We start from the raw sequence: 12,773 nt of genomic DNA, 5'->3' as shown, positions 1-12,773 counted from the left end.
TTTAAGGTGTAGATTGTGGATCACATGATGCAGCTATGCTTTCTGTCAACAGACCAACATGATGAAGACACTCGCCCCCCTCCCCCCTCTTCCCTTATCCTCTTCTGACATAATATGTCAGACATTCAAGGAATTTGACTTGGCGGTTGGTGCGTAACAGCAGACAGTAAGACAATGGACGACAAGACAAGACAATATAATGATTTGGGCTTACCATTTCTCCCCTGACCTCTTCTCACTCTTAATCACTTACTCAGTCTGTCTGTCTCTCTCTATTTCTCCCCTTCTCTCTTTCTTTTCCTCACCATCCCTCCCTTCCTCACCCTCCCTCTTGCTCATCTTGTGATGAGGCCTATTGATTAATAACTTTTTAGTTTGAAGGACAAACCTTCTGTCCTCTTACCCTCCCCACCCCTGTCACCCAATTCCATCATTTCAAAATAAAAGCCTCAATGATTATATGTACCTTAATCATAAAGCTCCGGATAAAGCTTGTTGAAATATGAATTGCTCTTTCCAACATTACTACTAACCAATACTAATATTAAGAGTACTTCGAGGAGTACTACTACAACTGATACTTCTACTACCACTACTACTACTAGTAGTATTTCAACTGCCATGAATACTAAAATGACACTATTTCTAATACTACTTTTAGTACTACTAACTTTTAGTTACTTTTAGTACTACTATTACTACCAGTAGTAGTGACACTGCAACTGAAAGTACTACTCTTATAACTATAAAAATTACTACTAGTATTCATAATACTATTAATACTTCAACAAATACTAATATTACTACTACAACTAGTACTACTACAAATTATACTACCATGACTACTACTACTACTAGTATTTCTACTGCCATCAAAATGACTACAACTAGTAGTACTACTAAAAAAACACTACGACTTAGTACCAACGTAGTTGTGACTCTGCAACTGACATTATCATCAACACTATCATCCCGTCTCTGCTGCAGGACAAACTCTCCCAGCTGCACGTGCCCGACTCCACCTGCAAGTGGATCACAGACTTCCTGTCTGACAGAAAGCAGCACGTGAAGCTGGGGAAACATGTCTCAGCCTCTCGGACCATCAGCACCGGTTCCCCCCAAGGCTGCGTTCTTCCCCCTCTGCTCTTCTCCCTGTACACCAACAGCTGCACCTCCAGTCACCAGTCCGCCAAGCTCCTGAAGTTTGCGGATGACACCACCCTCATTGAACTGATCTCTGGTGGGGACGAGTCCGCCTACAGGTGGGAGTCTGACCATCTGGTGTCCTGGTGCAGTCAGAACAAGCTGGAGCTCAACGCTCTAAAGACAGTGGAGATGGTTGTGGATTTCCGGCGGAACAGAGCCCCACCCTCCCCCATCACCCTGTGTGACTCCCCCGTCACTATTGTGGATTCCTTCCGTTTCCTGGGCTCCATCATCACCCAGGACCTCAAGTGGGTGCTGAACATCAGCTCCATCACCAAGAAGGCTCAGCAGAGGTTGTTCTTCCTGAGGCAGCTGAAGAAACTCAACCTGCCAAAGACGATGATGGTCCACTTCTACACGGCCATCATCGAGTCCATCCTCTGCTCCTCCATCACCGTCTGGTACGCTGCAGCCACAGCCAAGGACAAGGGCAGGCTGCAGCGTGTCATCCGCTCTGCAGAGAGACTTTAACTGCAATTCATCACTTTGTCACTTGTCACTTTGTCTCTTGTCTGTTACTTGTTTGTTAGTGCACTTTATGCTTAATATTTTTCTTTTTAACTTTTTAATATTTAAATTTTTTTAACTTTATTCCCTTGTTTTATACTAACCCATAGCTTTAGCCTTATTCTACTAACCCATTGCATTAGCATTTCATCCCACTTTATTTTATTACTTGTGCACTGTTGTCTTGTCTGTCTACTGTCGCGCACTAACCGCCAAGACAAATTCCTTGTATGTTTGACATATTTTGGCTAATAAATGGTTCCTGATTCCTTCCTGATTCCTGATTACTACTCTTACTACTATAAGAAAAAGTACTACAAGTATTTCTCCTGCTATTAATGCTACTACTACTATTGTTACTACAAATACTACTATGGCTGATAGTATTATCAGCTGTAATACTAATACTAACACTACTACTACTTCTAGTGTTTCTGATGAATCGATACTAAACCTACTATTACTACTTCCACTGCTACTACTACTAGTGCCACGATTACAACTATGGCTAATGTGATTGTGATGGAGAATTTGAAGGAAATTGGCTAATGTATGGTATTTTAAAAGGCTTTCGTTTTGGAATAGTACATCAGAATGTCCTTTGTTATCTCTGAATGACTCCTTGGGGATGTGTACTATCCGTCTGAAGTGAAATGATCATGTAATTAATTGTTTCCTTTCTCAATCTATTCCAAAATTGACCAGAAGTTGTCTGGTGAATGAGATTTAAGAGAAAGTTTGGTAATGTATGACATTTTGCGTTGCTCCACACACAAAAACTATTGATGTTAAGGTTTTAATTATAAACTCTTATACTAATATATTATATATTATACTAATTATAAATGTATCTATCAAATATTTTATATTTTCAAAAAAAATGTATTTTGCTTTTTACGGACATGTGAGAGCAGTTAATTAAACACCACAGAAGAAGTATTTCTCAGATTTATTCTTTATTAAAATATTATTATTTATATATATATATACATATACATATATATATTATTTAGAACCCGATTTGGCCTCAACATCACTGGACTGAAGTACAAGATTGATGTACTATTTTTTGTACTTCTCCTTGACTAATATTGCACTTCATACTTTACTACATCTTAGTGGTACATGTACTTCAAAGGACGTGAATACTTCAGATTCACATCACAGTGTGGTATTAGTACTTATATTGAGGTAAAGAACATAAATACATGCTGAAGGCACAATGGAAGAGTAGTCATGTATATTTCCAAATGACGTCACTCATTATGCCTCTGCTAGGAGAGGCCTGGCTCTCTCAAACCACACGGCCAGCGCATGCGCAAAGCAGCGGCTCTTCACCACATTGAAGCTGCTGAACTCTCGGAAGTTTAGCCAAGTTTCCGTGATTTAGCCCAACAGGCCAGCGGCAGAAACACCGTCCCGCGGCGAAAAGATCGTCATGTTGAGAGAAAAAAGCTTTTGACGGAATCCCTCCGTGTGCAGTGAACCGAGGAGGACTACCGATGGATTTAAAACGTTTTTCGGCGTTTCATCTGAGCGAACAACAACGTTAGACGCCCGTGGAAGAAGTTGTGATTGTTTTTTTGGCGCCCTAGCAGCGCAGAGGAAAGATGGAGGATCTGCTGGAGTAGGAGCAGGATAACGCTAGCTGGTGGCCCGTCTGGTGGTCGTTAGTGTTGAGATTCGGAGCCTGTATTCCGTCACCGTGACCGTGTAAGTATGTTTTATTATTCTATCGCGGTACGGGACAGCCTGCTGGCACAAAGCGTCTGTCCCTAGGACGGAACCGATAGTTAGCATCGCAGCTAATTAGTTAGCTGGAATCTGTGTTAGCTTGCTGGGCGGTCAGTTTAGCGTTTAGCTAACTAGCTGACATCGCACTGCTAACGTCAAGTTACACTAGTTAGTTAGCGGACGCTAGTTAATTATTCAGTTGGCTAAAGCTAGTTAACTAGTTAGTCAGTCAGCTGATGATGGTGTCAGACATATTACTGGACGAACACACACACACACACACACTGGGAACACACAGTGGGAAAATATACACACTGTTAACTGGGAACACTTTCACAGTCATTCACAGTCTTTACATATTTTTTTGGGGGGGGGCGATATTTGCCCCCACTGACTGAAAACTGGGGGCACTTTAAAATAAATTGGGGACATTTTCTGAAACTTGTGAAATAACTTTTAACCAATGTAAAAAAATAATAAATATACTTATCAGGAAACATTTATTGACATAATATGTCAGACATTCAAGGAATTTTACTTGGCGGTTGGTGCGTAACAGCAGACAGTAAGACAATGGACGACAAGACAATATAATTATTTGGGCTTACCATATATGTGCAATTGTTATTTAATGGCATTGATAAGGAGACTATTAGGTAGTAGTCTACAGATTGAAAGTGTTTGCTTAGATTTGTTTTTAAACAAAACAAACAGAAAACTAAAATCAGACTCATTCCATTTTGTTTTAATTTCATTGTGGTTTCTCCTGTATAGAAATATGCAAAGCATATCTTATGCATCAGATTCACAGCTTCCACAATTCCACATTGGAACCCCCAGTCAACGGCAGTCTCAACTAATTGTAAATAGAGATTGGCTGCTAACCACAAGATGGCAGTAACTCATGAGGATCTCATCTCTCATTGACTGCACTCTGTCTGACGTTGGCAATTTGTTATCTGTATGTTCGACATGTCTTGCAAAAAATACGGGTGGTTCTCTTGTCATCTTCCGTTACGCCATGCTAATATAATATATATATATAGGTGGGTACGTGGATTCTTTCTTTTGAACCTGAAAGTGACGGAGGCTGGATTTGCTCTCCCGCACTCACAGGTCTGATCAAGAAGTGGTCCATTTTTTTCTTTAAGAACCATTGATTCTTCCTGCACACGCAACACCAGTCAAGGTGAGAATCAGAAACATTCTATGCCAACTGGACCGGGTCATAAAGGCTACAATGTTTTTGACAAGTTTATTAATTATCATTATTATTAGAGGAAATTATGGGGGCATTTTGTGTGTGTGGTTTAGAGCTCCATGACGCTGCATCCGGCTCGGATTAGGTGGACCATCTTAACTCTAGATCACAGGAAACGCGTGTCAACTGGATGTCTGTCACACATCTTCTGTTATGTGACCTCTAATATGTCCCTGCAGAGCTGCTGTTCATGTTTCCAAACCAACCCGGGCACGAGAGTCTTTCAGGCTCCAAGAATGGAACCAGATCTACTGGAGGCAGGATCTAGGTGAGGGGGTCACCTGAGAAACGCCTCGTGAGCCATGTATGTAATGCTTATCTAATCAGCTGTTGTGTCCCAGATATCACATGGTGCTCTGAAGAAGCCATGGGTAGCTGCTTACGCTGTCCAGAGAAAGAATCAGTTCCAGATAATCATCAAAGTAAATTCAAGGTGAGTTGATGAGATGAGATAGGGGAAGGAGAGGGTTGTGGGTTTGCAGGATCTTGGTCTGAGAGTTCCAAATGAATAGCTCCAAGTCATGGGTCCGCTGGACACCGAGTCAGTGCTGGTGTGTTTCTTGTTGTCGCGGTGTTGGAAAACATTTGCACCAGATTCACACGCTATCAGGAACTATAACTATTAACAGGGATTTTTATCAATAGTCCAATAAAAATAAGGACATCGTGAGGGACCCACGCCTCTGGGTAACTCCGAGACAGACGTTATATGGTAAATGGACTGTACTTGTATAGCGCATTTCTAGTCTTCTGACCACTCAAAGCGCTTTAACACTACATGACATCATTCACCCATTCATACACTGATGACAGGAGAACCATACACAGTGACACCTGCCATCAGTAACTAACATTCACACACTGTAGTCACAGCTACAGGAGCAATGTTGGGTTAAGTGTCTTGCCCAAGGACACATCGACATGCGGGATAGTGGGGCCTGGGATCGAACCGACAACCCTCTCATTGGAGGACGACCGTGCTCCCCACTCACCCACAGTCGCCCATATGTCTTTGCGGTCTCCGGTGCCTGTTTCAGAAGCTGCTACGGTCAGCTGTCTTTGAGAATTAGTCATCAGAATCTACATCAGACTGAATGGCGTGAGAGTTGGACTTTGTCTCACACCCAGGATGTCTAGGACCAGGACAAAATGTCCTACCTCTTTATCCAAAAAGGATGCATGAAAAGCAACAAATCGGATACGCTGACAAAATACAAATATATTTTTTCAAGATTCGGAAGCGCCTCTTTACTCTGAGACATCACACTGGCACAATACACACCCATTAGACACGCAGAAAAGGGTCCAAATCTTTCTACAGTGTGTGGAATCCAAGATGGCGCCGACGATGGCTGCCACGGTACTTCAGTGCGCTTCGTTTTTTGTTAATTGTTGGAATGCATTAAGCATTCCAAGTATTGTTCATCTTTATTCCGCCTTTTTCTTCTTCATCTTCTTCTATTTCTTCCATCGCACCTTTCAACTGCTTTACACTTTCCGCTATTAAAACCGTTTAAATATTAAAATATTCAGCTTCTTTCCGGCTTTCCAGCTATGACTTTTCAGCTTTCTACCTCTTATGCTTGAATTTATATAAATCACTAATCATTAATATTTTAACATGGTTTTCCAATGGAGATCCTTTTTCAAATCCTCTTAAACTTCTTCATCTTTCAGATTCTTCAGCTTCGCCAATCTTTCAGCTACAGACACCATTTAAACTTTCAAATGTTGACACAAGTCTCAACTATTTTATGAAAAAAAACTGCTTGTTGATATCTCTTGTACTTTTTTCATTATCACTGATTATGTTTCACTAGTTCTTCGCTCCGTTTCTGAGTTTTACATGAGTGTGTATTGCGGTTGCTAGAGTGAGACCTCAAGGGCTAGAGTGTGGGGCAGCGTCAGAATCTGGTTAAAAAAATATGGAACTTCTGTCCTCGCAGCCAAAGTATACACTTTTGAGGCTTTATTTCTTTGGATTAATGATGGCACGGTTGTGCTGATTGGATTAATGTGTTCATGGAATCCCAGAGTTCTTTAGTTTTGGATTCCTGAGTGTTAGAGTGACACAACCTCTGCCAAAAGCCCCATAGGCTCCAATACAAATCTGCCGACATATTTCTCAAAAAATCCAGAAGGTACACGTTTTGTAAACTGCAACAGGAGCCATATTTATTACCGGACAGACATAAAAAACGCATCCATGCGTTCGGTAGAGTCTTGGGTCTCGTAAAAACGTCGTATTTTTTAGATAGCTTTTATAGTTTTGCGCTGGTGGACACTTGTTTGAGGTGTGGATTCTGTGTAACTCGCTGTCCTGTCTCTGCCCTTTGCAGCAGCTCGTTAATGAGCACAGGTGCGCCGTTGCCGTGGTTACTCGCTCACACGCTGCAAGATCTCTGTCTGTGACTCACAGCTGCTCCTATTACCTGATTAGTGGAGTCACATGACGCAGCTATGCTTTCTGTCAACAGACCAATATGATAAAGACACTCGCCCCCCCTCCACCCTGACCTCTACTCACTGTTAATCACTCTCAGTCAGTCTGTCTATTTCTCCTCCTCTCTCTCTCCCTCTATCTCTTCCTCACCACCCCTCCCTTCCTCACCCTCTCACCCTCCCTCCCTCTATCTACACCCCCCCACCCCACCCAATCCAATAATTTCAAAATAAAAGCCCCATGTAGGGAATTCTTACTGTAATGTTTGTGATGAGGCCTATTAATTAAAAACTTCTTAGTTTGAATAACAAACATTCTGTCTCCCAACCCCCCCTCACCCAATTCCATCATTACAAAATAAAAGCCTCAATGATTATCTGTACCATCACCATGAAGCTCAGAATGAAGCGGTTTCGTTGAAATACGTATTGCTTTCAAATACTACTACAACCACTACGAATATCACTAGTACTTCTACTAGTACTACTTCAACTGATACTTCTACTATCATATTACTAGTATCTCTACTGCGATTAATACTACAACTACTACTAATGTTATTACAAATACTACTATGGCTAATAGTATTAGTATTACAGCTGTTTCTACTGCTATTGATACTAAACCTACTATTACTTCTTCTACTGCTAGTACTAGGAATACCACAATTAAAACTGTAACTACTACTACTAATATTACTACAAACAATTTAAAACCTTTTTAGTCATCTCAGCTTTTGTTATTTCTGTACTTTTTAATTCATTTGAGCTCCTGCAACTTAAATTTAGATTCACATTTCTGTATTTTCAGCAGTTCTTTCAAATAATTTCGGCTTTTCTTATGCCTGTATTAACAGCAATGTTTTAATATTCATTTCTGTATTTTTTTGTAATTTCTCAAATTTGTTTCAGCTGTTTTCAGCAAATCTATTGAAATTCCTTTCAGCTTCTCCCATTTCTGTATTTTCAGCAATTTCAAATTAATTTCAGCTTTTCTAATATCTAGTTAATAATTTAAGCAAATGTATTAAAATTCCCTTCAACTTTCTTTATTTTCAGCCATTTTCTGAAGTTCATTTCAGCTTTTTGCATTCCAACGCATTTTCAGCAGGAAATGCATTTTCTAGTTATGTTTTCTGTTGTGATTCCCGGAGCTCTTTCACCAGAGATGAGCTCTTGAACATCCGAGGAACAACTTCAGCGGAGTTACTTCAAACCCTGCTATCTTCCGTGGAATTACTAGACATTCTAGTCAAAAGGTGCACCTTTCGTCATGCGATGAGACGCCGTAGGAGGAGAAAACGGGCTGGCTCGTTGATTAGACTCCGCAAGAGTGGTTCTCGCACTCCGCTGCCAGGCATCTTTCTCTCAAGGCACAGCGGACACTAGCCGACCAGATACGGCGTGTGGAGCGGACCAACCCGGACTCCTTAGTCATTGTCCTCGGGGACTTTAACAAAGGAAATCTCACCCATGAACTTCCTAAATACAGACAGTTTATTAAATGCCCCACCAGAGAGGAGAACACGCTGGATCACTGTTACACCACAGTAAGCAGGGCTTATCACGCCGTCCCTCGTGCTGCACTGGGACACTCTGACCACATCATGATTCATCTGATTCCTGCATACAGGCAGAAACTAAAGCTCTGTAAACCTGTGGTGAGGGAATTCAAGAACTGGACCAGTGAGGCGCCGGAGGATCTTCGGGCGTGCTTTGACTGAGCGACTTACATTACATTTTTAACCCATGGCATTTTACATTTTTGCCTGGGGAGCAATTAGGGGTTAGGTGTCTTGCTCAGGGACACTTTGACATGGGACATGGGGCAGCCGGGACTTGAACCACCAAGCGCACCCTCTCTACCCCTGCGCCACGTCTCCCCTGTATCACCTTCCCGGCAGAGCTGAAGTCCACAAACAGGATCCTGGCATAGGTTCCTGGGGAGTCCAGATGCTGGAGGATGTAGTGGAGGGCCATGTTGACAGCATCGTCCACAGACCTGTAGGCGAACTGCAGGGGGTCCAGGAGGGGGTCAGTGAGGGTCTTCAGAGAAACGGTGTCCGGCTGCCTTACAGGGATTTTGTCTATTAAAGAGCCGGTTAACGTCTCTCTCCAGAATAGAGAGGGTCGTTGCTGGTGGGGGAGGGGAAGGTGATATAGTTGAAGAGGCGTGAGCACCTGATGGGCTGGTGGAGGGAGGGGAGGGGGACTGCAGCAGGTTGGTGGAGCTGTGGTGGATGGGATCAGGACATTGTCTTTCGAATCTGCAGTAGAACTCATTCAGCTCGTCTGCCAGGCGGAGGTCATTCATGGAGTGGGGGTTTTGGGCTTGTAGTTGGTGAGGTGTTTGAGGCCTCTCCAGACCGAAGCAGAGTCACTTGCTGAGAACTGTTGTTGGAGTTTCTCAGAGTACTACTCGACTAGTAGTCGTTTAGCATCTCTCACCGCCTTGCTAAACTTGTATTTTGACTCTGTGTACAAGTCTTTGTCCCCGCTCCTAAATGCCTGGTCCTTCTGCAGGCGTAGTGTTCTGAGTTCCGCTGTGAACCAGGGTTTGTCGTTGTTGTAACTCACCCTGGTGCATGATGGTACACAGCTGTCCTCACAGAAGCCGATGTAGGAAGTTACAGCCTCTGTGAACTCATCCAGACTGTCAGAAGCAGTCCTGAAACCATCCCAGTCGGTGCAGTCAAAGCACGCCCGAAGATCCTCCAGCGCCTCACTGGTCCACTTCTTGAATTCCCTCACCACAGGTTTGCAGAGCTTTAGTTTCTGCCTGTATGCAGGAATCAGATGGACCATGATGTGGTCAGAGTGTCCCAGTGCAGCACGAGGGACGGCGTGATAAGCCCTGCTTACTGTGGTGTAACAGTGATCCAGCGTGTTCTCCTCTCTGGTGGGACATTTGATAAACTGTCTGTATTTAGGAAGTTCATGGGTGAGATTACCTTTGTTAAAATCCCTGAAAAAAATATGTGTGGCAGGTTTCTATGGCCTTTAGTGTTTTTTTTCCCAAACAAATAACATTCCAGAATGAGAAGCCATTGGTCCTTGTTGCCGACCTGCCTCTGACTGTGGTTGTTGTGTACCTGTACAGGTGATAAACGTAGACGATGATGGGAACGAACTGGGCTCGGGTGTGATGGAGCTGACTGACTCTGAACTCGTCCTACATACCCATCGCCGAGACGACGTCAGGTGGCCGTACCTGTGTCTGCGTCGCTATGGCTACGACTCTAACCTCTTCTCCTTCGAGTGCGGCCGGCGCTGTCAGACCGGTCAAGGTACTATTATTTAAGCTTTTATCATTATTTGCTTTGATGTGTTTTCTCATCTTGTGACAATATGAATAAAAAAACAACCAGAAGTTTTTCTTCAGGTATTTTTGCCTTCAAATGTTCTCGAGCTGAAGAAATCTTCAACATGCTGCAGGAGGTGATGCACAGTCACAGCATCAGTGTGGTGGAGGAGGCGGTGCTGGAGCCCCCAGCCACCCACACACCTGCAGGTAGCACACACAAGCTTCCCTGTACTTATATCTTTGAGGACGCTGATTGAAAGATTGCCCCTCAATCTAACTTAAATGTTTATGTGCATGTAGCTCTGGGTTACCCGGTGCCGAACGGTGTGACCAGGATCCCGTCTGTGGGAGAGACCCCATCCCACCCCTCAACCCGACACCCATCTGTGGCGAGCACCCGTCTGCCCTCCGTGGGAGAAGATTCCACTCACCCCCTGCTGGTGGCCGATGAGGCGGTTAGACACTTGTCTCCTTCTTTGTGTTGATAATTAAATAAACCAAATATATACAGTTTATAGCTCATATTAATACACAAACATATGCATCTGGTATTAGTTACTGAGTGAATTTAAACGCACCTTGAGGAGGGTCCGTTCAAGCTCATTCTGTAAATTATACGTGATTATGCATTCTCATGCGATGTTTTAAATGTTGTTTTGGTGACAAACAGGAATAAATCCAGTTGTTTGAAGGAGATGTCGTCACAGCAACATAAAACAAATATTAGAAATTATTAGGGTTGTCAACATAAACGTGTTACTCTAATGTGGCCGAGATAAATGCGTCAAAATATTTGAATGTAGTTAACGTACCTTTGTTTACTACTGGTTTACTTCCGTTTACTACAGAAGTTGACCGCGGAAATCAAACGGCCGCAAGCTGCAGTCAGTTACATCAAGATGGAGACGCTTTTTGCAATGCAAGTAAAACAAACAGAAGAACAGTGCAGAGGAATTACTGCACATATCAAACAAATTCGAAGTCATAATGAATTTCAAAATTATTAAAGATTCATTAGTCATTTAAAAAAATCTATTGACAGTCCCAGAGATTAATTATAATCTAATCTAATGATGTCATGGTCGATGTGTTCTCCTGGTACAGGTCCACACCTATGTGAACACCACGGGTCTACTGGAGGACCAGCCGAGCCCTCTGACGGTCACCACGCCCCTGGATAGCCCCACCTTCCCCCAGCCTCTGTGCCTGCCAACCCCCCCGCCTCCCCTGAGGGTCCGTGCCGGGCCATTGGACCCGGAGCCGCAAGTGTTGCTGGAGCCCCAGGGGGTCCGCTTCGTGCTGGGCCCCACCCCTGTTCAGAGGCAGCTGATGGAGAAGCAGCAGCAGCATAAGGAAGTAGAGGACCCCCGAGAGACTAATGACCACCTGGCGACCCCCCCCAAGCCGCCCCCAAAACTCTCCAATGGCTCTTCCTCCAATTCCTCCACTGCGCCTCGCCGCCAACGCCCCCCCCCCCTCACGCCTGACCTACAGAATGTCAACAACTCGGCCCAGCGCCGCACCGCCCTGCTGGACTATGAGAACCTGCCGCCGCTGCCCCCGGTGTGGGAGACAAGGAAGTTCAGCTCGGAAGAGGAGGAGAACGCCAAGACGCCGTCACTCAACGGCTACAACCACCCCATCCACAGCCTGCAGCACCACTTCTCCCACCCACTGTCCCCCAGCCACGAGGCCTCCCACAACTATGTCAACACGGAGAATGTGGGCGCTCTGCTCAGCGCCCACCGGCCTGACACGGCCCGGCGCTGCACCGAGAGCTCCACCATCTTCAACTTTGAGGGTCTTGGGCGGCACGCCGAGCCGCCCAAGACCCTTAACTACATTGAGGTGGAGATGGACGTTGCTGTTGGGAACAAGGGCACTTTGGACGGCAGTAACCCGCACACGCCGCGCACCCCCACCTCTCCGCTGCCCCCAACCACCCCCACCCGCCGCACCGAGCTCTACGCCTTCATCGACATTGAGCGCACCGCCGCCATGTCCAGCCTGCAGAAGGCCCGGCCGCGGGACGATGGCACGTCGCGCAAGACGCGGCATAACAGCACGGAGCTTCCCACCAAGAGCACTGTGTGAGGCCTCCACTCGACCAGGGACTCTTCCACCCAATTAGTGACTCAATGACTTCCTGTGGGCTCATGCCACATTCCTCCTCCTCGTATGGTACAAATCAGTATTACTGAAGAAAGCATTCCATTTATTCTTTTATATGATTGATGCTGCTGTAACCGGGGATGACACACGTGTGTTTATGTACAGTAGGTTCTGGCACAATAAATGTCTGTCGCGTTTTTATTTGTA

General features: G+C 44.5%; 1 protein-coding gene across 8 annotated transcripts; it reads left to right on the top strand.

Moving 5' to 3' along the window:
* The first annotated feature begins 3,052 nt into the window (after positions 1-3,052).
* LOC120812783 (fibroblast growth factor receptor substrate 2-like) lies at positions 3,053-12,773 on the top strand. 8 transcript variants are annotated; one of them, XM_078097363.1, is made up of 8 exons: positions 3,087-3,426; positions 4,564-4,636; positions 4,888-4,976; positions 5,050-5,141; positions 10,251-10,437; positions 10,533-10,661; positions 10,755-10,909; positions 11,559-12,773. In XM_078097363.1, the coding sequence occupies exons 4-8, from the start codon at positions 5,076-5,078 to the stop codon at positions 12,546-12,548; spliced, it is 1,527 nt and encodes a 508-aa protein (XP_077953489.1). In that variant the 5' UTR covers positions 3,087-3,426; positions 4,564-4,636; positions 4,888-4,976; positions 5,050-5,075; the 3' UTR covers positions 12,549-12,773. The 8 variants fall into 8 exon arrangements, with proteins under 8 accessions (XP_040024922.2, XP_040024923.2, XP_077953489.1 ...); XM_078097366.1 differs by having other exon boundaries at positions 10,522-10,661; XM_078097365.1 differs by having other exon boundaries at positions 10,519-10,661.

Source organism: Gasterosteus aculeatus, chromosome Y (assembly GCF_964276395.1).
Source record: "Gasterosteus aculeatus chromosome Y, fGasAcu3.hap1.1, whole genome shotgun sequence".
NCBI lineage: Eukaryota > Metazoa > Chordata > Actinopteri > Perciformes > Gasterosteidae > Gasterosteus > Gasterosteus aculeatus.
Note: the sequence above shows the minus strand (reverse complement) of the source record. Positions and strands in the feature narration are given on the sequence as shown.